The 23,394-nt window shown below is 42.7% G+C and overlaps 1 protein-coding gene across 1 annotated transcript; it reads right to left on the reverse strand.

The window, feature by feature from the left end:
* Positions 1-457: 457 nt before the first annotated feature.
* Positions 458-12,082, reverse strand: igfbp5b (insulin-like growth factor binding protein 5b). Its single transcript, XM_003962123.3, has 4 exons — positions 11,749-12,082; positions 4,541-4,749; positions 4,348-4,467; positions 458-3,742 (listed from the first exon to the last, which is right to left on the reverse strand). Exons 1-4 carry the CDS (start codon positions 12,080-12,082, stop codon positions 3,608-3,610), a joined length of 798 nt encoding a protein of 265 aa, XP_003962172.1. The 3' UTR covers positions 458-3,607.
* Positions 12,083-23,394: the final 11,312 nt, after the last annotated feature.

The raw sequence follows: 23,394 nt of genomic DNA on the forward strand, positions 1-23,394 counted from the left end.
ATCTGTATAAATTTGTTCCAAGTATATTTATTATCTTGTCTAACATCAGGACTACATTTAATGTCAAAAGCTTTTCCCAATGTTGGATTTGCCTTAAACCAAAATCGTGTATCTAAAATGACGTCATGGTTTTTCTGAAGTTTTTGCATTTGACCTCCACCCCCGAAGCTCATATTAAATGAGATGAGCAATCTCTTGACCGTGGTGCTGAAAACCAGGTGACTGGCCCCCAGGCGAGGCTTTATAAAGGCACATCCTGCATGCTGCATTAGATCCTTTTGGGATAGCCTTAGCATCTTAGATTTACGTCTAAGAGGTTTATCTGCTCGTGCCTCGGAGATTAGGCGGTGCTTAGTATCAGGCCAATTCCACCTCAAACTGCACTTTTCGAGCCAATTTGATAAGTGCCACTTACGGCTCCTGAAAAGGCAACGCCACAGAAAGAAGCTACACCAGATTGCTTAAATGAATACATAACTTTATTTAAATAAATGCTTTGTCATGACAAAAAAAAGACAAAGGTTAAAAGAGTACATAAATTACAAGTTGAATAAATATTACACAGTGATATTCACTTTAATAATTTGAGATTTTTTTGTCTTTCTTGTTTTTATTCTTATCTTATGTTGTTCCAAATACTGACCATTTTACATCTCACTGTCCTCCTGCCACCGATGGGTCTTTTTCACAAGCCAGTGAACACCAAATTACGCAAACCAATTGTGTCTTATGTACTCAAACAAAAGAAAAAAAAAATGTCAAAAACTGTACTACTTCAGTATGAAATATGAGTATGAGCTTAAAAACCAAGTAGGAGATGTAAAACCTGAGGAAGCTGCTACTTGCAAACAGATAAGAGAGACTTTGCATGGGTCTGAACGTCCACTTCCAGTCACACCTAATACACTGAAGTATTTACACACTTGAAATGGCTGCTAATTATCCATTTTCATCATCAGTTAATCTAAATATTACCAAGTCTGGATATGGTTAAACAGACATCGATTGAGAGAGCCCAAAGTTTAAACCATCAACCAACTGTCCAAAAGTCAAAGATTTTATTTTTTTAATAATTCCAATAAAGGATTACAGAAAGCTCCCATGCTGGAGTAAGAAAATTAGTAGTCACCTATTTTTTGAACGTGTTAATTATCTGATTGATACTGGCAGCGGGATTAATAAACCAAAGAGTAAAGTTACACTTCATACCCCTGGTGCTAGTAGTGCATTCCCCAGATCTACATGACTCCTGATGTAACTGTCTTGCTAAATGAAACTAATTTCATGCGATTGGTGACCCCGTATTGGGGAAGTGGCTAGGCCCTGATTTTGATCACTACCCACGGCACTTGGTCATCCTTTTTCCTTTCTTTTTTGCCCTCTCTGTCTTATTTCTGTGCATTCAGCCATGAGAATACAGTATCTCCAGCTGTGTGTTGCTTCTCCATCTACCCCCCCTCACTAAAAGACGTCGTTGCATTTTGAGGTCCCAGGCATGGGCTGCACAGCCCCTGTCGACATATATCACCTCAAAACACCAACTTTAAAAGGTAAGCACAAGATAACACAACATTGAGCATTTGTGGCAGTTTTTTTTTGTTTGTTTTCTGTTTTGTTCCACTAACTTCATGTTACCACATCTTAGGACATTGTTGCGTGTCAATATCTATAGAGAGTAAGTGAAATAAGTGCAAGCTGCTTTTTTTTTTTTCGAAAGTGGTAGTGGGGATTTGGTGTTGGAAATGGGTTAAGAAGCCCTGTAGGAAGCACCATTTTCTTTAGTCTGAAGTTGAAGAAATAGAAGGTTTATCTCCATCCTTTATCTTCCCCTCTCAGGCATTCGAATACATTCGCCATTCCCATGAAAAGCAATCATAGCTTATTGGTTAAAAGAGATGAGGGAGCTGATATCCCACAACACTTTGTCACTCATCGTTAATGTCCAGAATTATCCCGAGGTATAGGCAGAGTTTACAGTTGGACTTCTGACAATGTTTACAGGACCGACTCATCTTTTTTTTGTCTTAATAAGAACTATACTGCAACCTCATCGGTTATCATCCCCAACATCATTTCCATGTCACTTTCACGTCACTGTTTAAATGCAACTTTATGTAGGAAGGCACTGTGACTTGCATTCCGAGACTATACAACCCTGTAATAACCTGCAAGTTTTTGATTTTTTTTCCTTTTTTTTGTTGTTGTTGGTGTCATACCTTCCCTTGGTTGATGATAACCATAGTATGGAGGCATATCCTGTAACCAGAATGGTTCCAGAAAGTTAGCTTTTTGACACTGTCACAGACTGACAGGCTACAAAGACCTATTCAAATTGTTTACAAGCTATTTTTTTCCCTAAGCACAATTAAATTGTTGCCATACTAAGTTTCTACAGGACAAATGGGGGGGGGGGGGGGGAGATCAATAACTATATTTAAAATAATGTAATACACCATGATTACACTGTAGTAGCAGAAATGAGGGGAAACCACTTGACAAAGGGACATGGCTCAAGACTGGGCGGGCTTCACTTCACTGAAGGCAAAAATACAGCACAAACAAAACCATACAAAACTACACTTCACACAGCTGCACTCCAAGATTCAAGTCAAACTCGAGTCCTGTCACATCAGCTTAAAACACATTATTTTCATTCAGCGCTCTATAAGTTTAGTGTCGCCCTGCATGGCAGTGTCTGTTTTAGAGTAGGCACAGTTGGCGTTTCAGGCTAGCTTCGCTGTCGAAGAGCCGCATACATATGTTCATCTGTGGTGATCTGCTTGTGATACCAGATGTGTCTGGAGACGTACATCAGTTAAAGAGGAAGCCGGCCCCAAGACCACTTGAAGCTCTAGCAATATATGACAAAATCAAACAAATGAAAGAAAAAAAAGGACATTCTGTTTTTGTAAAAGGCTCACTCCATTTTTACACAACGTTCATACTACACACGCCGACTACACACACATCCACACACATCATTTTGTGAAGTTACACATACCTAAGCAGGTTCCCCTATTCATAAGTGCTCTGACAGAACCACAAACCCGGATAGAGTCAACTGTATTTGTACAGTTCTGTTCCTATCTAATATTTCTTTTTTGTTCTTTGGAAAATGACTCGGGTGTCATGTTCCATAGCCTAAACCTGTTCTGTTTTCAATCAATGGGCCAGATTTCTTTTTTGTTTTTCAAAATTTTTAATGTTTCATTTTACAAAGCGCAACGAAACCCTCAACCTTCTAAAAAAAATATCCATTGAGTGCATATATATAATAATGGATCTGTGGGCTGGCTTCAAAGAAGGCATCCCACTAAATGGCCTGATTGAGTGAATCATCTGGGACCCCCCCCCCCCCACCCCCACCCTGCAATTAGGAGGTGAGTACTTGGTCAACAACAGAAAATAAAAGTGAAAATTTGCAGTTGTCTCTTTTGTCGACTGTGTCGGGATTTTTTTTTGTTTCCCCGTTTTTTCTTCAATTTTGGAGTGAACGGCGGGCAGAGCGTAAAAGGTGTGGATCAGAGAGAAGACACGGGCCCTGGGTCACGTGGTGAGTACAAATGGGAGGAGGGGGTGGGGTCGCCGAGGGTGATCCGCCCCATTTTCACTCGCTGTTGTTGCTGTTTTCGAGGTCTTTACACTGAATGTCTCCTCCACTGTAGTCTGTGCCGGGGAGCTGAACGCCATACTTGTCCACACACCAGCAGATGCCTCGTTTGCGTCCCCGAGATGGTTTACACTGAAAACAGGTTTATAGAATAGATTGTTAACCTGTGTTTTTATAAAATAAACCACAACTTTGATGTAGAGATTATATCAAGAATGCAGCCCTGCAGTTTGTGTGCCGTCACTGACTACATCATGTTTGGGACTGGCTGACAACAGGTGGAAAAAGGTTTCAGAACTGTTTGCTTCTGAAAACAATGAAGTGACACAGAAAACATGAGAAAATAGACTACAAGTGCATTCCCACGCGGGCTTGCCACAAAAGACTACAATGTTTGTTTATATTGTGTTATTCTTTTAGGTTTTTGTCTCAAATGTCATCCATTTTTTTCTCACCCTGTGTCCTCTGCTCTGGCTGGAGACATTTTTCAGGCTCAGACAGCATCTTTGTTTGCATATTAGGTGTTAGTTCTCTAGTAGTAGTTATTTGCAGCGCTTTTAAGACATGTTGGTGTGAAAATGTGATTGTGCGAGCTTAGACGTTAAATCGAAGGTGGGCGGTGGTAAATAGATGCACTTTAATCAGATTTTCATTAAACTGTGTTATTCCTAACTCCATTTCAATTAGCCTCTGAGTCAAAACAAGGTCCAAAAGCTGTCTCAGGAAAATAAACTCACCTGCTTGCGTTTGAAGAATCCTTTTCGGTCACAGTTGGGAAGGTACAAAGAGAGAGCCATAATACGTGAAGTGTCTTTCATTCCTTGAATGATTCCATCCAACTTTCTTCGGCACGGACCCTTTAAGAAAAGACATTCTTTGAGCTCCATCATACGTTATATCCCTGTCTAAGAGCTAGTACTGGATACTTACAAACTCAGGCTCGTGTTTGTCGATGGGCAGTGGTGAGTAGTCCATGGGGGATCCCATTGAGCGCTGCTTGCCAAGTTTCCTCTTCAGTTCTTTCTGCAGGGCATGGACTTTTTTACTGCTCACAATGTCTTTGGGATGGATTGGCACTTTAGCTGGCTGCAGTTCCTCTGTAATCTCTGTGGTTATTGGGTCCTCGTGAGACTCGTGATCTGCGTCAACACAGATAAACCAGATGTTATGCGACATATTGTTTTTCCGAATTTCATTTCACAGTGGAATAAAACCAAATGACAAAGTTGTCTGCCCTCTGCTGGAGAAGGATGAAGAGCTCTGACCGCCTCTTTGGACGCCAACTCTTTCAATTGGTTCACATGCTAACTGTTACCTCTATAACTTCCAGATTTACAACCAGCAGAGCTCAGCTAGAACAATAGAATTATCTGTGATCATTTTATATATATATATATATATATATATATATACTGTATTTATGATGACATCCATACCACTTTTCCATGCTCATCAGTAACATCTACCCAAGGGAAACATGGCCAAACAAAGCACGATCGAGAAGAACAGTACATCTTTTGTCCTCTGAATGTATCAAGGTGACGAGTTAGTCTTTAGCATGAAGTGACACGTGAGCGCACACAGACACCAGACGACACGAGTTTGTCAGCATACCGACAACTAAATCCATTTACATTTACGCCTGTGCTTTGTCTGGAAAATCTGCTAACGAGTAATCTGGGCTGCAGAACTTCAGCAGGGACCTCAACGGGCCTGTGGATGTCATAACATTACCAGTCCGTCATTCAAATGGATTCAATTATAAGGCATAGGAAAAATCCAGCATGTAGAAATTTTATGGACTTTTTTGACGCAGTTCTGCTTCCCGTGGGGGCACTTTCATTTCAGAGATCTGAGACCAGCTCTTTGATCGGATGTTCACAGGTTGAGATCCTTTATCCTTAACCTAGCAACCCACCTCCCATCCCCCCACTACTGCCTATCTTTGGAACTCAACCTCTTAAGCCCAGCCAGAGGTTCTTTGAATCCACAGAAAGAAACCCTTAACACCAGAGACCCCCTCCACCCTTGGCTTAGTTGTACCGTAAGTGCCGAGTTATTGTGGGGACTCCACCAGGTCCCGAGTGGCTGAGGCAATAGTGCCAGTGGATGATCTTGGTTATATTTATCTGACTAGGAAACCCACCACGGGGCACAGACCCAGATGCACTGAACCAAAGAGGAATGCTGACTGTGGGCTGTGGGCCAATCATTGCTGCTAGACAAATCAACCACCACTCTAAGGTCATGCATGAGAGAAATGCTCCGCTACCAACTTGCCGCCGTAACTCGGTTGACTAGTCTATTAATACAGTCACCATAGAAAAATGCTCTGAGACGCAAGAGGGGCATGAGCTTCTAGAGAACTGATGTTCAAAGAGCCTGACACAGCATGAGTGTCTGGAGTCTCGTTGAGGGGAGGGGCGGCAGGCGGGATGATTACCAGAATTGGGTCTTTGGCTTCTGCTCTGCGCTGCTGTCTCTTTGAAATTAATCTCACAACTCATGACTTGGCAGGCCTTGGTTTGTGTTTAGATATGTCCTTGTGTCTGTCCGCTCCGGCGACAGGGATATTACTCGGTATAAATAAATATGTCAAACAAGCATTCCTGTGTATATCATGCAAGCAACCACTGTGGAAAATTCCTCATTGTGCAATACAAACCCACGTTTTCTCAGGATACATGTCTAAAATGCCAGTGTATTTGAAATATTGTCTGTAACATAAGGATTAATACTGGAGTGTTCTTGTGTCATGGGCAATCTCACTTTAGCACAGCACATTCACAGTATATAACATGCCTGAGCAGTCAGTCGTGTGGAGACGATTTCCAACTTTTAGAGTTTAGTGTATACATTTAAAACGATACAACTGCTCTGAAGACAATGGTGTCTGGACTTTTTTTTCTCTTCCAGACACAAAATCACCAAATTTGTCTTTTCTGAAGTGGGCTCTATGGCGCGGCCACAAAAAAAAAAAAAAAACCTCAGTTTTTCCATGCTCAGGGTACCCAGATTGTAAAGGAGGCTTAGAGGGTCTGTTTTTAACTTCTGAAACTCAGCCAAGATCCTGGAGGAGAGCCAGCAGAGCCGAGTCATGTGCGGCTCTTCAATTCAGCCGAGCCAAAAGCTCTGCTGCTATCTCTGTCTGCACCAGCTACAGATTTCATTAGGACGAGCCCAAAGAGGTGCACCTGATATGCCTCTGTATAAAAATTAACATCTGCACACTAATCCAGTGTGAATATACACTGTTTGTTACAAGCAACACCTTGAAGAGACATGCTAGTCCCTCTCTTGATTCTTTCATGCCTTTGGATGGTTACAAAACATGGGGACAATAGATTATCTCAACTTTCATTAGTGTGGTATCCCAGCATTGAACCTCATCTGTTTAGTCTTTGATTAAGTCACTCTCTGCCTTGCAGCTGAAATTACATCTTTATAAGACGTAAAAGAGCCGTGGATAAATTTAATCTCAGTACGGGAGACAGGGAGGTAATGTCTGGAGAAATTAACCTCGGGGCTTGAGTCATATAAAGGGCCAGTTAGTAAACCATCCCCCCGACCTCAGATTAATATTTAAAAGCATGGCCTGATAACCACACAGCTTTGCACAGATGGAGGTGGGAACAAAAGTAAGCTAGTGAAGTTAAGGAAAAATCCATCATCAGGTGCTTTAACTCTGTCATTGAACATTTGATGAGTAACTTTAAAACCAAAAATGTTTTTTTTCCCCCAATGCAGTTAAAAAGAAAGGTATATTATGCAGCATGTGTGCACACAGGACACACGATACTGAAATATGCAATATAAACTATGAAATCAACCAGAGTAACACATATGATGTTGTCCTCTGAAATGTAACAGAATGTAAGCGTAAAGAGGTGAACAATTAAAATACTTGTAAATAAACCCAGAGATAATGTTAAGTCTACTTTCCAGGAAATGTGTCAACAGTGAGGCAAGTAAGAGGTTTTTCTGCCAACATTGTCTTCAACTTTTGACAATTTGAAAGGGAAAAATAACCATTGTAATGTGCGACTGAATAGAATGGGACTGGCTCAAGAAACCAAGGCTTTAGGAGCAAAGAAAGTTGTAGCTGGATTAAACCATGGCTGCTTTCATGGCCAAGTTCATTGTGTAGCTCCAATAAATCAGCTAAAGAGCACATGAGAAGACATAGGAAATGGTAAACCAAAGAGGCTCCATTCCAACCAGTTAGGAGGACAAACTCATAAAATTAAAACATTCCACATAAGCTTTAGTTATGACCACCCCCAAGAGTGAAAAATGTGTTTTGGCCCCGATGTCCTGTTGTTTCAGTGGAATTTCTGTTGTGTGACCCTGTTTGCGGTCTGCATCAGCCTGTGAAAATGGAGGAAATACCTCTTCCCATGGTATTGTGCACACAGAGTATGTTCAATGCAATCAAAAAGTTTCCTGCTTTTCTGAATGCACGGTATAAATAGCTGCAAGAACAATTCAAGGATTGTAAATCGCAAAAAAAAAAAAAACTCGCAAAAGCATGCAAAATCTTCCCAAGTGGGGAATGATGCCGTAGGTAAGCAAACTTTCCGACCTGTTTACAGCCTTCATGCTGCAAAACAAGGGGCCTGCTGCATGTTGCAGCTGTTCATGTGAAAAGTGCAGCATCACAAGTGTGGCACAGGGCTCCTCAGCTGCACATTCCTAATTTTGGTCTGAGGTCAAATCCCACATCTAGGTTTGGGTTTTCAACAAGCCACACGGACGGACGAAACCTCTTTTTGGCTCACCGTCACCACAGCACAATTACTGGGTGTGACGATCTTCTCAAACTCCCGAGTGGCAGAAGCAGCTATTTTGGTGAGCGTCTGCTGGCTACGCTCTCCCAAGCCGATCCCCAAGAGGCATAAAAAAGAAACATAACATCACAGGATCTTGCTTCAACATTAATTTGGGGTAAACACTGTGGCATTTTTCAGTGTGATGTTAGGTATGGTAGCGCACCAAACAACGAGCAATGTCTGTTGTATTTTTGAAGCATTTTTTGCCCATGGTTGTAAAACAATGGCTCAATTATGAAGCCAAGACATTACCAAGTCATTGCACAAGCAGAGATGCACTGGCACATCCATCGAACCTGGAGGAACATGCGCTAAAAGCTTTATCTGTTGGTCTGCTCGCCCTCTGTGAACACATTATTTCGGTTGCTTTCTTGCACCCTGTCTTGGCATAGATCAGGCTTTTTGTTTCCTAAATCTTGCCTCCTCCAGCAACAGCTCCAAAGCTTTGACAAACTAGACAACCATCGCGTTGATGTCCAAATCATATTCTCATCAGCATGTGAGGCATCCTTAATAATTCCTCCAGCTGATTAGAGGCAGCATGCTGAGCCTTCACTGCAACCTCTCAGATGTTGAAGGTGCGAAGGATGGAAAGCCGAACACTGTCGTTCCTTTCGCACGAGCCCATCATTAAGCTGTCAGCTGGGACCACATCGTAATCACCATAGCTATATCTAACTTGGCGTGTCTGTGCGAGCACATGACGTCCACTGTGGACGGAGCACGGTGGCTGGTTGTCATTAGCGTGAGTGTAAAGTCAGAGAGAATCATGCCTTTTACCATGAGGTTCAGTTTGTCTGCGCCGAGCCAATGGCCAGCTGCGTGAGTGATGTTGTGGACACGGACTCAGCAGATGTTGTATATGTAAGAATATGTGGTGACGAGCGAGCCGCGCTCATAAAAGCAATGTAACACTGTTACTGCATGTGAAGTTTTCTGGTAAACATTAAGCTCAACGTGTCTGTGGACTCTGCATACAACAGAATAATGTAGAAAATAACAAATAGTGCAAATGATATTGTCATCTATGCAGATGCAAACAACTGAAACAAATTTTAAATGTATTTCAAAAAATCATACAGTGAAGGCAGCAGGTTTCTTGTTGCTATGCTATTAAGCTGCCATTTCTGGTCGTGTGTGTGTGTGTGTGTGCGTGCGTGTGAGTAGTATTCTGGATTTGGAACCACTCCCTAATCATCTTTTGTTTCTTGGCAAAGAGCAATCTGTTAAAACATAAGGCCCTTTCAGAAGCTTGAAGGACGAGGGGCCTGCTGCTATGAAGTCATATCTGTTGGCAAGCTTTCCAGGGTCTGATTCACTCGCGGGGGGGCTAGCAAAATCTGAGTGCCCCCAGTGCACATACCACCTCCTGTGCCTTATAATCCAAACAGCTCCAGGGATCACAGAGTGGGAAAAATGTGAATTAATGCACCACTGGGACATGAACCTAGACACAAAGTGATGGCCAGGATTCTTTTTCTTCGACCAAATACAATGGTGGGGGCTGTTGGATAGCAAAGATTCTTCTCCCCCCATTGTTTGGCTGCCCCAGTCAATATTTAGTAGGCTGCCAGCCCTCATGGCCTCTCAAGTGTCATGAACACTTGAGCTCCTCCTCCCTGTGTTTGACTCACTCAGCTGGTGCTGCACACAGGACAGCTGTGATCCCACACCGCAGGGATCCAGAAGCTCACCTCGCCGGTGTCCGAGCATAGAGATGTCTGACAGAAGGGCCCTTCAGACGCAAGACGGGGCCACAGGCATTCTGCTGAATCACTGCCTTGTGACTGCGCGTTCATGCAATGAATCCACCACCAGAGGCAGGAAAAGATGCTCTGATTACCTCTGTGGGCCAACAAAGGAGTCAGAGCTTGTGTGTGTGTTCCAAGCTGCCTGAGGTGCCATCACTCACAGCGATCACGCACAATACACACCCAGACACCCACACAGCCCCGCCTAAGTAGACCTATGCATGTGAGCTCTCTGGCACACACAAACTGATGTCAGCCCGTGTCGTTTCCCAAACACAGGGCTTAATGGGTATTCCTGGAACAATGACGTCCATGACGGAGCCACATCGTGAAAAAGAATCATTTAGAGGAGAGGAAAGGTTGAGCCCAGCGGTGGCTCATTTTTACAAAACATGGCATGTGGCCAAAACCTCTGTGGTTGCCACCTACTTAACTAGTTGTTGACATGCTGATAAAACTCTTGAATGACAGGAGGGGAAAAAAGTCCTCTTCAAATCTTCAGTCCTTAAACGGCTGTGCATTTTTCTTTTCTGTTTCCTTTAGTACAGATTTAGACTGGCATTCTCCAGGCTATAAGTCAACACCTTAATGCTAAATTAAAACATAAACTCCTTTGATTGGCACCGCGCTACATTTTTTTTCCCAAGCAGTTGAGCGTGATTATTGGAAATGTGCTAAATGGTGTGGAAAATTATGGTGGAGTTTGATGGACACTTGTTGCATCAACTGGCATTAAATGTGGCAATTTGCAAGAATGAAACCCTCTTAAAGAGTTCCCCAGCTTTACATCGTCTCACACGCACCGCGGCGGAGTGCACGAACCGCATTTCTTCTGAGGGAAATCTGTTCAGACCATTACGCGCTGTCCTAAAAATGTAAATATACAAGAGCCACTGCCTGGATCTTTTATCAGCCACCCTTTCTTCTTTAATAGACCGCAATTTGGCAGCCCGTCGCCCGCACTATACCAGATCAAATCGGTCGGGACGCAATGTGCGCGCATTCGGAGAGCCGCTGACCGCAGCGCACGGATAGGCAAGTGCTGGTCATTTTCTACCGCCAACGCTTCTAATCATCCGCAATAAAACCACCGCGTCATTCCAGTTGGATGAGTAAGAAGCCTTGGTAAATTTCTGTCCCTGCGCAAACCCACGAGGAGAGGAGGTATAAGCTCCTGCAGCCAGTTTAATCAAGGCGGTGGATAAAAGTTAATCAGATGGCACCTCAAACCATCTGTCAGAGAGCCCTCATGCGCTAAAGAGCCGAATCCAGAAGGGAGACAGGGGGGTGGAAACAAGATCAAAATATCGATTTATGCCCTCATTTAACCGCAATTGTACCCCGAATTCGTCTGTGCAAAATACATGATTATAACCCACTGGTAGTGGTAGTGGTGGTGGTGGGGGGGGGGGGGGGGGTCTCCTCCACACCGTCAAACACCTATCAGCAAAACTGAGCGCGTCGGTGCTCTATCGTTCCGTTTCTAAAATTGGCCACATTTTATGCTCCCCCGTACATGCACGAATGCATTCGGCCATGCAACCGGTGCGCGTCTTACCTATGGGTGGGTGAGCAGGTTTGTATCCTTTCTCGTTGGTGCACACCCCCCTGCCATGGAGAAGCGCGTGCAGGGGCTTCTCCTCGCCGCTCCTCGGCAGGCAGCGGAGGCCCTGGGTGCAGGTCCCTGTGTAAACGCCGCACGCCTGGCCCTCGGACAGGGCGCACGTTAGGCAGCATCCGCAGCCCGGCTCTTTGATTAGCTGGCAGCCGACCGGGACCGGAGGACACATGGAGAGCGCCTTCTGGTCACAAGGCTCGCACGGCACGTAAGAGCCCAAACACCCGGACAGCCCCAAGATAAATGTCACCAAGAGGCAAAAACTCAGAAACATTCTCGGTGTTCTGTTCAGTTATAGACCTGAAACGCAAAGAGGAGGGGAAAAAAGTAGACTGGTCTAATGAGCACAATGACTCAGTCAGATAATCCGATTTTTAAAAGCTAAAGCCAACAGTCTCATCCAAGAGTGTTTCTATCTATTAAAAATTACATTAGAGGTTTGCGCCGCGCGCCGCGCATAAATGAGTCCTACTCAGCAATTTCGAACAAATATGCTGTTTCCCCCGATATATTGTCCTACATGCAGGCGCAAGTCCCTGCACACAGCGTGACTCCTCTTCAGTTCGGACTCCGGTACTTTCTCCAACACAAGTTTCTGAACGGACTGATCAACTTGAGCGCAGCCTTGCCTTTTTAACACAGCCGAGCCCAAACCCCTGACTATGAATTCGCCGAACAGCAGGGAAGGGAGGCGCACTTGTTCCACGGCCTGGCAGACGGCCAGACTGCTTTTTTTCTATCCTCCAGCAGCAGCAGCAGCAGCAGCAGCAGCAGTAGAAGGAGGAGGAGGAGGACGACGACGACGACGACGACGAGGAGGAGGAGGAAGAACGCTCTCCGAGCTCAACTGATGCCGAGAGAACAGCCCTCATCATATCTTTCTAGCAGAGCTCAAAACGTTCGAGCTTTCACTGCGTGCAGAGCTGTCTGGGTCGGAACATGAGATAAGAAGTGATCTTATTTTTAAATCACCAATTCTGGTTTTTCAAGACAGAACATAACGATATAAAGAAAGAAATGAAAAGAAAAAGAAACTTCAGTGGCAATTTTATATATCACTAAATGAGGTGACACTCATGAGTGGGAGATTGGGTTCTTATAGGAAGGCTCAACAGCCTGGTTATGATGAGAAAGAGCCCAAATGGTTCTAGTGGGGCAGACTCAACTGTCTGAAACCATTCATCAAGAACATCCCAATGTAAACACCCTCCCACCATTTCATCCAACTCGCTTCTATCAGAATAAAAGTGATTTGAGTAGACTTCTAGTCAAATACGTACATATTTGAATGATTTTTATTTAAAATAACAGTGCTTTAATAACATGTTAGCATTATTTTTTTTTAAATTTCCAGTACAAGTTTGTCAGTTAAAAAAAAAACACACAATAAAAAATAAAGTATGTTCAACTCTGGCCATGGCTGTGACAGCTCGCTGGATCGTGGCGTGAATTTATTTCACGAACAGAAAATAATTTCAGACATGTGGATATGAAAACATCTGGCGTTTAGATCTGAGTCTTAGAGAAAACATTTCCTACATCTTTTGCTCCTCCTGTAAAAAGAAAGAAGAAAAAAAACCCCCGATGGTAAACCTGCTTGACTCGTAGGAATGTCATTGTCATGGGTTGAGACAGACACACTCGGAAGGGAAAAGCAGGACTGTGGCAGCCGACAAAGTGTGGGACTTAAAAAGTGCTGAATCAAACACACTTGTTGGGAGAGTTGAAATTTCTGGCTTTGTGTGTGTGTGTGTGTCTGTTTATGTGTTCTTCTTGTACATCTGTAAGAAAACACCGGCAGGGGTACCTGCTGCAGTTAAGTCGTCACCTGTTGCTTCCACTCGACCCATTTGCTTTACAAATTGAGCCAGAGGGCAATTTCAATTTCACTATAACTCTCCTCTTTGAAAATCTCACTCACACACACACACACAGAGTCACATCACTATGTAACCCTAACCCATTCTCCCCCCCAGATGGGGCTGCATTATGTCCCTATGAAGAAATTGTACCCCTAATGTGAAATTCTGCTCAGATTTGGTCACCACAGCTTGTGTAACACTCACGAGTTAAATGGTGAGAAAATAAGAAGGGAAGGACTTTTGAAACTGTGATTTGAGACAACAGCTTGCCAACAACTGGGCTCTATTATTTTATAGGCTGTAAGCAAAACAGAGGCCTGACTGCTTTGCTGTGGGCTCTGCTCCTACCACACATGTATTGTAAATCAGCCCAGTTGGAGCTTTTTTGCCCCTCCCCACCACCACCTCTGCCACACTTTTTCTACCATAAATAAAAGCTCAGGATCAAAAAGTTGAATCTGTTGTCATACATCCTTAATGAATCGGCAGAGTCATCTCCCAGATGTCCTGCACACACATTTGACCTGCATCTTTGCATTTGCCGGCAGTTGAGGAGCGTATGCACCACCGGTAGTTCCACAGTTGACCACTAGAAGGCACTGTTAACAACAGTAAGCTCTGGAAGGGCGTCAATGACACAAGTTCACTTTATAAACTGTTACAATCATAGAAAATTATCACATTAGTTGATTTTTCATCATGGCACTAAGAGCAGAATGTGTTGAAACTAGATAGACTTCAAATCCATAGCCTTTTCAACAGATAATAATATACTTTAGCTTATTAGAAAACTGAGAGCACATTTCTAATTATCTTTGGGATAGGTCTTAAATTAAGTGGTTTTCCTCAGTTTATCTGAGCCATGGTGATATGAACTGGGTTCACTGAGGTTCCGTAACCGCTGTTTACATTTCTGGGATTTTTGGTTTCTATATGGCTTTTTCCTCCAGCTTCCCTTCACACACCACCCCTCACATTCATATTCATGCTATCACATGCTATCCATTACATGCAACAACCAACAGAGGCATGGGGATTGTTCCCTCTGCTTTATTATTAGCAGAGGGAACAAATTAATCAGCCGCCAACAAATTAATCCAACAGCTATACAAAGAGCTTAAAGTGACTTTCAGCGATTGTGTTCATTTTCATAAGCAGCAGAAAAAGTCATTGTTGCAGATGGGAGAAGCGAAACCCAAAGAGTGTAAATTGAGACATAGTTTTGAACTGCCCTGACTAAACCTGAGCAGAATAACAAGATGGATTAGGAGAGCAAAGAAGTACAGATTAATGACACATTCACTAGAACTCAGCTGGGCAGAGGGCGACGAATGAAGCAAGAGCAACACAAAAGGAGAGGAAAAATGTGTTTCCAATGAAAGCACTACTTTACTCAGAAAGGCCATATTGCTCCTATTGCTTTGTTCACCCTTTGCTCAGGCTAAATTACCACGACACGTGCACGAGTCCATTAACTTCCCTTTGTCCTGAACAAGGCAAACATTACTGGAGCTGAAGAATCACCATCGCTGACAGTTGTTAATATGTTGTTTTTCACATAACCACCATTCTGTTTACCTTTCCCATAGAGGCGAACGCGACGCAATTAGGATTTAAAGAAAATACCCAGCAACACAGAGGAGAGCAGGAGTGGAGCCTTAAAACAACAAGATACTTGTCAGTCATGCTTACTTTGGTAAAATACTGGGAGTTTCTTTTAAAGGCTCAATCATTCAAACAGTTTTGGAGTCCTGTGAACAAAATTTGGACTCATACCTGCTACTGTAAAAGGGCGGCAGCATCAAAGTGTAACCTCTGATCTGAGGTTTCACAATTGCTTAAAGCCAACAGTGAGAGAAAAATAACAATAATAATATTTGAAGTCCTTGATTGAATTAAAAAATGTCCTCAGTCTGTCCTCAAATAGGTCAAATGTGTTTGTTTCATCCCAAGTCTAGCACACGATGTTCAGTCCCATTCTGAACATTCCACACTTCAGGAGACCAAGTCTTGTGGAGGTGATGGTTACACGTAAAACACCCCTAAATGCACAAACAGGCATTTTTCATGTTGCCTTCTAGATACATAAAGTGGTGATGAATCGGCGTCTAAGTGTTTCCAGGTTCAAATTCAGTGGAATTTTCTGTTTGTGCAATTTGTCCTGCCAGGGAAAGTCACCAAGATCAGCTTATAATAGTTCTTATTGCTTATTTTCAAGTCATCATTCTACATAGAGTATATACAAGAGAAGAATGTGGTACACAAACACTCGCGGGCTCACAAACAGTCCCATTTCCAAGGACAGGCAAAAAGGTGTTGTTGTGTATATCTGTTCAAACTAGACAGCGCGGCTCCAGGACAGGGCCCGTTTACAGTCTGGGTTCTGTCATTTAAACTGTGTACTGTAAAAGCAATAAAATTCGTAAGTGAGTGTAAATGTGTTCCTGCAGAAAAGGAAGCCGGGGATGTGACCAATACGCTGACCTCAAGGTTGTTTTTTTAACTTTTGGTCTTCATGAACATTTGTGGAAAGGAGCTGCTGAGACTGAAATCACTAGAATTTTGTGGCTGTTACAAAGTCTTTTATCTGCAGTCACGAATAAAAATATTGACTTTTTGGGTGCATGACGGTGGTCAAATTTGAATGACCCCCTGTAACAATGCAAAACCCCCGATATCAGCATTTGAAAGCCGCATTACTATGTAAAAGTTCATTTTGTAAAGAACCTGAAAGTTGATCTTTTATTATCATACGTGCATTGAAGCAGCGCATGAGCGTTAAATTCAGCTGCGGCAGATATTCAGCCTGGGTTCGGTTTCACTCTAGTTGACACCGTTGCTATAGAAGCATTGTCAACAGCGCGGTGAACTGTGGTGATGAGCGTCCTGTGGGTTTCCATTAACACCGAATCGCCACAATGTGACCATGACAAGACCTGCATGATCTCGTAACATGAGACGGTGCTGCGGCTTATCTCGGCGCTGCGATGGAAACTCTGCTGATCGAGATAAGCCGGCCATCAAGTATAACACCTTACACAACTGTGAGTCTTTATATAGACTATTAATGTATGTAGCCCCGAAACATCCACAACACAAAGGTCGGTTTTAGAAGCACATGGCACCAAAGGCAGGCAGTGATGGGAAGCCTCAACAGATGTTGCTGCTTTTTCAGGTTGCAGCCTTGGCTACATTGTTTTGGATTCTTTCCTCTGTCTTTCATACAGGTGCAGCACATGTTCCCATAGCAAGATAACACCAAAGTGATGCTAACGGACCCCTTTGGTATTAAAAAAGTCTGTGCTCACCTTTTTTGAGCTCACCTTTTTTTGTTTTTTTTCTAGTATCGTCATCGGAACTTTAAAAACCTTTGAATTGACACACCCATAAATGTACAGATATCGAAAGAGCTTCTGTGTTAGCTCTAGCCACAGCGTGAAACCATTAAAACTGTTTCTGTCACTATTTATAGACCTTTTTAAACACAAAATTCACAAAACAAGAAGGAAATTGGGGAAGTGGGCTACATGTAGGCGTGCTTTGTCCTGCAAAGGAGGTAACTACGCTACACATACGGTGTAGATTTGCTTCAGAAGTGATGATCAGCATCAATCGTATGCTTTAACATGTGGGTCAAAGGTCATGTATTGACAGAACTGACTGTCACTTGGTTTCATCCTTTTAAATGTTGTGCTGGAGTCTCTACTTGAATATCCTGTATGATGAGTCTTTCAAACATCCAGAGATTAACTAGCCTCTCTGTGAACTAGCAGATCCTGGCTGATGTTTGCATTACCACAACGACACACTCCTAGTGCTAACCTGCTTCTCACTCTGTAAACAAGATGTTAATACTTTGGCTTTGAGCCATTACAGCCTTCTGAAATGCTGTCTCTTAATTTTACAAAATGAAGTTTGGGCAAAACTTGGGAATGGTATTGAACAATGGATTAGCTTCTTGGGATTTGCTTTGTAGTCCTTTGGTATATTTACCTTCTTCATATTTCCCCATCCTCTTTAACCCACCTTTGGCACTAAACCCAACAATGATTATGCTATTCTTGTTAATATATTTTGTTAATGTGTCTCTAGGGACAGAAAACAGGATAAAAACCTTCAAGTCATATTTGCAAATATTTAAAATTTATACATCAAGTTCTGGCTCAAGTATTCTTTAAACACTTAAAACATTCCTTTCAGTTTGTCAGTTTAGATCAACATTAGAAATCCTGCACTATAAATTTAAAATAATTCCCCAGGCTGGATAGATTTGAGTATGGTGTGAAAAATACATAACACGCGAAACAAAAAAGACCTCATTCATCATCACTGTTTGTGGAGTGCTCAGCCTATCTTAAGAGCTTAGAAATTCTAACAATGTATATTAATCAAATCAAGCGTGGGCATGATTTTGGGTTTATTTTACAGAACAGCAGTTTTATTCTAAAAGCTAACAGCTAATTTTGGGACACAGTCTGGGAACATGTAATAGATTGGTTGGCTGTTAAAAAATGTCCAGGGATTTAGAAATAACTGAAAACAAATTCAGTTCCTGACATTCCTGTTTGGTGCTGAACTTAATGTGCCAACCGCTTCGGCCAACGATCACGTTTCACTGCCACTTTAGTGGGGCCAGCTGTTACCTTGATGGTGGGCAGCTCAAGTCCAGTGTGTGCCAATCTCTGGACATGAACGCTAACTATGGCAGGAGACGAGTTGGAAGAGGTTGAATATAGCCTGTTGTGGTGAGACGGCACATGCATGTGCTGCTGTGGGATGCTAACTTTATATGTAAGCGCGTATTTGGGGGCAAAAGTCATATTTCAATATTTTCCTTTAAAATTCATGATGAGATTTTTTTAAAATATATATATATACCGGGTGTTACGGGTGTTATGCAGTAATTATATTAAATGATCACTTTTATTGACATTTACATGATAGAAGTGTTAGCTTGTTTTGCCAATCACATGGGCTCTTGCTCGTTGTACAAAAGCCAAATCAAATATTCAAATCTATGTTTGTCGTTGATATCTTCCCTTTAGGTTTTAAAAACCTCAGTCAAAAACAACACGTTTGGTATTGTTAAGTGTGTCAGGATGGAACGTGCTTGTAATGATTGACTCACTAGCAGGTCAGTGAGTTTAGCCTTTGTAGCCTAGCCAGGACTGTTCTTTAGGTAAATACGTAACTGTTAATGTCCTGGATCTTGTGTAAATCTGTATGCAGCTCAGTGCCGTCTTTAGAACACTCGGGGACACAAATTCAGGACAATCAAATGCTCGGACCTGCTCCTTACTCAACCTCTTGCTGAAAAGGTAACTTTTCATTAAACCCAGTATATTTAAAATTGTTAATTATGATAGTGGCCTGGAAACGAGAGGAACAGGAACAATTCTGAGCTATCAAATACCAAAGTGTGTGTAAACCTCACTGGAAATGTAATTAAAACAATGGACAGTTAAATAATATATTCAACTACAACAGCAACAACAACCACAACAACAACAATAATAATAATAATAGAATTTTAAACTATTACCCAGTTGGTAACTAAAAGGTATTCCGCAGATCTAGAAACCCCCTTCTACATATGAGCTTTCCAATATTTGATTAGAGAGTGGCTTTGAGTTTTGATTTGGTCAAAGCTCTGGTTGTGACTGTGATGCAAAGAGAACCCCAAGTGGGACGGAGTGGACACAGAGGCTTTTGCAGAATGTGTAATTACATTGTAAATTGTTCAGTGGGTCCAAACCAAAACACAGAGGCAGTTATTTTCAAAACCAGTTACAAGGATGCCTCTGGCAGTGCAGAGCCACACTGTTTAAAACCCAAAAAATAATACTGTGTATCCTGGAACCATATACCTGGAAGTGGTTGAATCCTTTGGTGAAGGATGAAATCTTGCAGTTTAGCCTTTTTTTAATATAAGACCTTCGTGGAATATATTATTAAACACAGTTTGTGTGTCCTATTTATGTCCCATGTATAAAATCAAAAGAAACTGCTGTCTCTAAAGCCAGAGAGAAGAAATCTGAAGGTCCGCTTATCAAACTAGAATCTCCAGTCATAAATATGCATTACATAGGGGGAAAATTGTTTGGTATAACTAGGAACTAATAAAATGAAGCAGCCATAATTAGCCAGCATTTGCAAAGCAGTAAAAAAGGCTAAATGCTAGTGTGGAAGCTAAACACACAGTGAATGCAGCCTTGAGTATAGTTTTTACAAAAATGAGTTTATGTTGCTCTCCTGACTGGACATTCTAACCTGTCAGGGTGCCCGGCCGGTCCGTGTGGGACTGACACTGGCAGATGAAACCCCAGGTATAAAGGAACAACCAGTTCCCGTGTCAGAGCAACTGACCTGTCTGAGATCAGCATTTCTCCGCATGTGGGGGAATCATCATGACTAAGCTGCTGGGTTTCAAGACACCCTGCAGAAATACGACACGTTGACAGATTTTATTAGCAGCCAAAAACCCCCAACTTCATTCATATTATATTTGCAGCTTCAGGAACTGTTGGTCTTCTCATCACTGACCTCTGCTGCCCTAATTCAATACGCAATCCTTTATGGATGTAAACATCCATAAACAGCCACTTACTTGTTGTCAGGGTGAAGGAGGGAGCTGGAGTCTTTCACAGTGGACACTGAAAAAAGCATGCTCCGGGTATCGGTCAGCAGGTCACACACACACACACACACACCCACACACCGTTCAGTCACACTCCAATGGGCAACATCTCGTCTGCAGTAACTGCAGAACAAAACAAACAGGCACAAACTCCAGAGAGGACTCTGGCACTCAAGGACACAAAATGACAAATATTATTACCTGTTCTTTTCCATTTCGTGTCATGTTGGTGCACCAGAAAAGCTAAGTCTCACTCCCACATCTGACTTAATCACCTGTGTTTACGGCATTCTTTCACAGAGCGACCCATGACTGCTTTACCTCATGTCATAGGCGTCGCTGGTGAAGGGCAGAACATAGCAAAAGAATCTTTAATGCATGGAAGCCCTTCCACAGATCGATTAAGTCCAAATGAGCGCCCCCCCTCCCTCTCCCAAATGATTCTGTATCCAGATTTAGGCCATCTTCGGCAGTCAATCACCACAGCCGTTCCCCAGTTTAATCCAACATGTAATCGGCCCTCTACCACGCTGGCTGCAGCCCATACAGCCTGTGGTGAGATGGAACCAAGCGCGGCATATTTCAGCACAGAGGCACACGGAGCTGGCAGCTCGGAGGTGGCAATTTAAGCAAATGAATGCTCGTATGATGAATATCAGACGAATGGTGCAGGCGCCACTGGCGAGTGTTCTGTTGCTCAGACTGGTGTCGGGATTTTTCTAAGTGATAACCAGTTGCAGCAGCGGCCACATTTAGGAGCTTTTACTGACATAACAAAGGCTTTTGATCTGCGCGGCTGGGGACGACTGCTGCTAACAGAAAATGACACAATCTGGGAGATCTGTCACTTTTTTTTCTGTTTGGAGTGGAGGTGGACAGAAGTGGCTCCGCTTCAGCGAATGAAATTACATGTAAAAGCGCTCTGAGATGATTCATTGGAAGGGAGAGTGGGGAATATTTCTTCAGTGGAAATGCAACAGATTTTTCCATTAGCACCAGCTGTCAGCTGAATGGCTGCACATAAAACATTTCCAGCTGACTATTACTGTTTCAAGTCACGTCACAATCATTTTTTTCTATGTCCGAGTAATTTCTTAATGTGTGATGCATTCCTATAGATGTTTTGCTCATTATCATGATCATTCCAGAGGGAGATCGCGTTAATCATCCGGTTCTGCTTCTTTTTTGTCCATTTCTGTGCTGGGTTTGCTCACTGGAGCAGCTAAACTTAATGACAGGTGTTTAGATTGGACATCTACCTTATATAACGTTACATTTCAGTGAAACCTGAAGAGATCCACATGGGAGTCTTCCTATTACTTATCACCCTGATCTAGATGCAGAGACTCTTGTCACCATTATCTCAACAATGTTATATGTCCACATTTTTGACGGGTAACGCTGGCATCACCGCCATGAATATTGTGCAGTGAGAGAATTAGAGGTATGATTGTATCTGTGTGTCTGCAAGTGTGTATGCTGCTGTGAGCAGAGCAGATTTAACCAGTTGAGTGAGACAATTTTAAATTTTGGTGTGGATTTAAGCCTATAAGTTGGGCCCTGTATCCTTTCAAATATGATATATATATTAGATACCTCTTGGCTGCAGACACTAAAATCACTGCCAACTTCTTTGTTTTGTTGAATATTTTATGTACTGTTAACATTTTAAAGTACCGTAGCTGTTCCATAAATATGATTTAAGTATATATAGTGTTGTGAAATGAGCGATAGCCAAATCTTTAAAAAGTAAGTCTCATTTTTACATGTTTCATCAGCGGTTGGGGAAAAAAAGGAGGTGACATTTAAGATAAGCAACTGTTAAAATGAAATTACCATTTGTGGTATAGGACAGAAAGCTAAGGGAGGGGTGGCTTCATTTACTAGAATTTATGCTCTCTGATGACGCTGTGGTGTTTTTATGGGCTGCGTTACGCAGAAGAGGGGTTACCACGGTCTTAGCGGCACTGTAAATTACCCCGTCAGCCTCTCCACCATGTGAGCGGCAGGAGATAAACTTGAGTAGGTGCAATCAGGCCGGCAAATAAAGTGGCTCCATCTGGTTTGTGCGAGGGCCGCCGTGTTGACATTATTAAGTCAGGAAAAACCTCCACTGTGTTTTGGGCTCTGCAGAGTGCATCAGCTTTTCTCCAGCTTTAAACAAATGCCAGGAGATTTGTCATGGGACACCCAACATTTATCATGTAACATCCTGGAGCCCTGAACCGCTGGTAAATATTATTGTTTTAATGAAAGTACGTGAGGATAAAGGTTTGGTACTATTAACAGGGAAACTGTGATTCATAATAAAAACAAAAAAACAGTTCAAGCTATTTCATATTCAGCTGTCTTCAGATAATATTATTAGTGAGGGTCATAAATCAGACCACAAATCAAGCACCATTTCTAGCTTTTGTTTACAAATGGCTGATGAGTTCGGCTGCTCCGTGCAAACGTTAATTAACCCCTCCGGGAATTTGTGATGTTGTAATTCACAGACATTCAACATTTGTATTCAAATTCTGAGGCAGGAGAGAAAAAATATTTTTAGCAGCAGCAATCGCAAAAGCCTGGAAGCAATGATTGGTCTCTGGAACTGTACTGATACTGTGATGTAGGATTTGGCACTTGAACCAGGTTAAGTATTAAACCTTCATCCATGACGACAAAAAGCAGAGCTAAGGCATGTTTATTTCTATTGGCAGGACGTGTCTGCGCCCCATAAGAATCCCTATTTCAGGTCAGCCCCAAAGCCTCTTTGATTGGTCCCCTAATTACCCAGAAATCTCAGGGGGTTGTTATTCCAGAATGTGAGTGGCCACACTTCACGGCTGAGGCTTGGGCTGGGTCAGAGCAGTGGGGGTCATGGGTCGCTGTCAACATGTGGGCCTACTTTCAGCATGCGACTGCTGACCCATGCATTATGTCACATTGCACTCATTTAAAAGGTCAGGACTGGTGGAAGCTGCTGCCTTTTGCCTAACCTGACCCTTAGCCCGGGCTGGACACATGCTCTCCTTCTAATCCCCAACAATAGGTCCCTTTCAGAGGGGGACACCCTGCACAACATCTGTTTCTGTGATCTGG

The sequence above is a fragment of the Takifugu rubripes genome, chromosome 1 (assembly GCF_901000725.2).
Source record: "Takifugu rubripes chromosome 1, fTakRub1.2, whole genome shotgun sequence".
Lineage (NCBI taxonomy): Eukaryota > Metazoa > Chordata > Actinopteri > Tetraodontiformes > Tetraodontidae > Takifugu > Takifugu rubripes.

Bases quoted from the DNA above. Each gene is read 5' to 3' on its own strand.
- igfbp5b (XM_003962123.3), bottom strand. From the start codon at position 12,082: ATGTTTCTGAGTTTTTGCCTCTTGGTGACATTTATCTTGGGGCTGTCC. The intron at 4,750-11,748 runs GTAAGACGCGCA...GTGTTGACGCAG, and splicing joins ACCTGCTCACCCACCCATAG to ATCACGAGTCTCACGAGGAC. The intron at 3,743-4,347 runs GTGAGTTTATTT...ACCTGTTTTCAG, and splicing joins GATTCTTCAAACGCAAGCAG to TGTAAACCATCTCGGGGACG.